The sequence below is a fragment of the Macadamia integrifolia genome, chromosome 7 (assembly GCF_013358625.1).
Source record: "Macadamia integrifolia cultivar HAES 741 chromosome 7, SCU_Mint_v3, whole genome shotgun sequence".
Classification (NCBI taxonomy): Eukaryota; Viridiplantae; Streptophyta; class Magnoliopsida; order Proteales; family Proteaceae; genus Macadamia; species Macadamia integrifolia.
The window spans coordinates 35,864,589-35,867,047 of record NC_056563.1 but is presented as its reverse complement, the minus strand read 5'-3'; the positions used below and the strand labels follow the sequence as shown (position 1 = coordinate 35,867,047).

The following is a 2,459-nucleotide window of genomic DNA, read 5'->3' as shown; positions in this document are numbered from 1 at the left end:
CCCCCCCCCCCCCACAAAAAAAAAAAACTATTCCTCTTGAATATTTCATGTTAATAAATTATATTTTTGTCGAAACTTATAAGATTTTTTTCTGTATTTGATCCGTGTTCATCCTCTTTGACCAGGGTCTGGGTGAAAAGTATAAGAAAACTGTGGCTCAGGTGGTTCTCCGATGGAGTATCCAGAGGAACACTGTTATCATCCCAAAGTCATCAAAAGTAGAGAGGTTGCAAGAGAATTTTGACGTGTTTGATTTTGAACTGACCAATGAGGACATGAAGTTAATAAATGGTGTGGATCGGAAATATAGGACTAATCAACCAGCCAAGTTTTGGGGCATAGATCTTTATGCATAAGTTTTTCTTATAGTTTGGTAGGCAGGACTTGACCCCTTGATTGGAAAAGTAGATTGAAATTTTTGGAAACTTTGTGTTGCCCTTTTTCTTGAGTTTCTAATAAATCTGCAAAATTCACAAATTCCCTGAGAAAATATGTTTAACATCAACAGAAGTTTGGGGAAGCTAAGTTGTTTCAGAACTCTGCATATAAAAGTCCAAGTATCATCCCCCTGCATAGGCATCTCTTGAATCTGTGCAGCATCGTAATGTCAGGATAAACAACCAAACACAGAGTCCACACCAAAAAGACCAAAATTGGCATGACTTTCATATTATTCTAGAAGGCTATTGTTTAGTTACACCCCACTTTCTACATTACACATAAGGTAGGGAAGCAAGTGAAACACAATTCATCTTTAGGCTGAAGCAGGAAGCACCTTATATTTGGTTTTCCTTTCTTCACAGTTGTACAATAAATCATGGTCATGTTGACATCTCTAATAAATATAGGGAAAAATGGCATCCCGAGTACGTGGGTAGTTATCAAATTTTTGGAGATACCACCTATGTGTCTCTGCGGCTGCAAAGACGAGATTTGCCACCTGTGACATCCAACACAAGTTTTTATTTCAGATAATTATTGAAGATGGGATACATTGATATAGAAGCAAACAGAAGAAAGTTTTAAGCGCTCAGTTAGGGGCAGTAGAAATACCACAAAGCCAAAAAGTAGCCAAATTGTCAAGTCTGAACCTCCACTTGCAACCAGAAGACCAGCATATATAACCTACATGGCGGCAGAAAAAAGGATTTGATCATGATCATGAGACGAAAGGTCTTTTTTTTTTTAAATTGAGATTATATTCCTTCAAATTTCCATGGGGGACTCAATAATGCAAGAGAACAAGATCTTTTCTTTTGGACACTCATGAAAGTAAGATCAAGCAAGAGAATTACAATTTCAGACAGATAATGTGGAGAAGAAACATATTCAAACCAATCACCACGAGGGATTATGTATTCATCTGACTTTTCACTCTGTTCACGCAATGAGCCCTGCTCAAAAACAAAAATGAAAATTCAGTCAACCAGACAGTAAATGAATTGATATAGAAGAGATAAGTAAATGAGAAGTGTGTGAAAATCCATAGGGTATATGCCAATTCATCATCATCCTCAAATTTCAATAACAAGAGCAGAAAAAAGATCCCTAAGAGACAACCAAAATATCAACCCAAAGTAACTTAGGCAAGCATGGCTACACAGGACCTTGATTTTAACAATAGAAATGGGGGAAGAATTAGCTAGCCAGGTCAATTGGGCAACCTAGGCTGCACGGTCCCTTGATTTCAGCCATGAAGATGGATGATGTAGCAAGCCCTACTTTCGGATGGAATCTTCTGGATTGGCAACATGTCAATTTTTTGCCCAAAATGTCGACGCTTTTCAACAATTTTTCACTAACTTACGGCCACATGGCATACTTTATAAGTTAAAGGTGACTTCAGTCACATGTGGACCATTGGGGAGCCAGCTAAGCTGTCATGTGATAGATACACAACATGTGTAGCATACAGCCACAATAATAAATGAATGCAAAGACAGGTTAACAAATTCATGTCCAGAGTTAAAGCCATACTTATTAAAAAAAAAAAAAAGAAGAAGAAATAAGTGAAAGTGAAACATAACCATTAGAGGAACCACAGCCACAAGTACATTGATCCAATAAAAAAGATTGGCAGAATGACAGGAATTTCAATTTCATTTTTATTGAGCCAAACTGAACGGAAGACAGCTGGCTTTGTCAGATAGAAGAGATAGTTAAAAGAAAAAAGGTTTCTTATTTATGCCTACAATATAGAACAGATACTTATGCTCATCCACAATTTCATTCCGTTGGAAGATAAGATCTACTTTCTTGCAAATTATCAAGCTAAAGCAGGCATAGATAGACTTCATATGCATATCAGGTCTTTTCCTATTATGTAGTCTCTTTTACATTTTGTGTTGTTTCTTTTGTTGTTCATGTTGTACTATATCTCTCCTGTAGTCTGTTTAGATCTATCAAATAAAAATTATTATTTATCCTCAAACAAAAAGAGGGGTGGGGGGGGGGGGGGG

At 36.9% G+C, this 2,459-nt stretch overlaps 2 protein-coding genes across 2 annotated transcripts in view; one reads left to right on the top strand and one right to left on the bottom strand.

Annotated features, from left to right (window-relative positions):
- LOC122083503 (NADP-dependent D-sorbitol-6-phosphate dehydrogenase-like) overlaps positions 1 to 477 on the top strand; it is a 3,224-nt gene extending 2,747 nt beyond the window's left edge. The window contains exon 6 of the mRNA XM_042651340.1: positions 126 to 477. Within this exon, the coding sequence (XP_042507274.1) occupies positions 126 to 356 (231 nt within the window). The 3' untranslated portion in view covers positions 357 to 477. The remainder of the gene's footprint in view (positions 1 to 125) is intronic.
- A 168-nt stretch (positions 478 to 645) lies between these two features.
- The window catches only part of LOC122084962 (polyprenol reductase 2), a 4,016-nt gene continuing 2,202 nt past the window's right edge, over positions 646 to 2,459 (bottom strand). Inside the window, exons 3-6 of the mRNA XM_042653370.1 lie at positions 2,193 to 2,271; positions 1,296 to 1,394; positions 1,054 to 1,125; positions 646 to 940 (exon numbers count right to left, since the gene is read on the bottom strand). Of these exons, the coding sequence (XP_042509304.1) occupies positions 836 to 940; positions 1,054 to 1,125; positions 1,296 to 1,394; positions 2,193 to 2,271 (355 nt within the window). The 3' untranslated portion in view covers positions 646 to 835. The remainder of the gene's footprint in view (positions 941 to 1,053; positions 1,126 to 1,295; positions 1,395 to 2,192; positions 2,272 to 2,459) is intronic.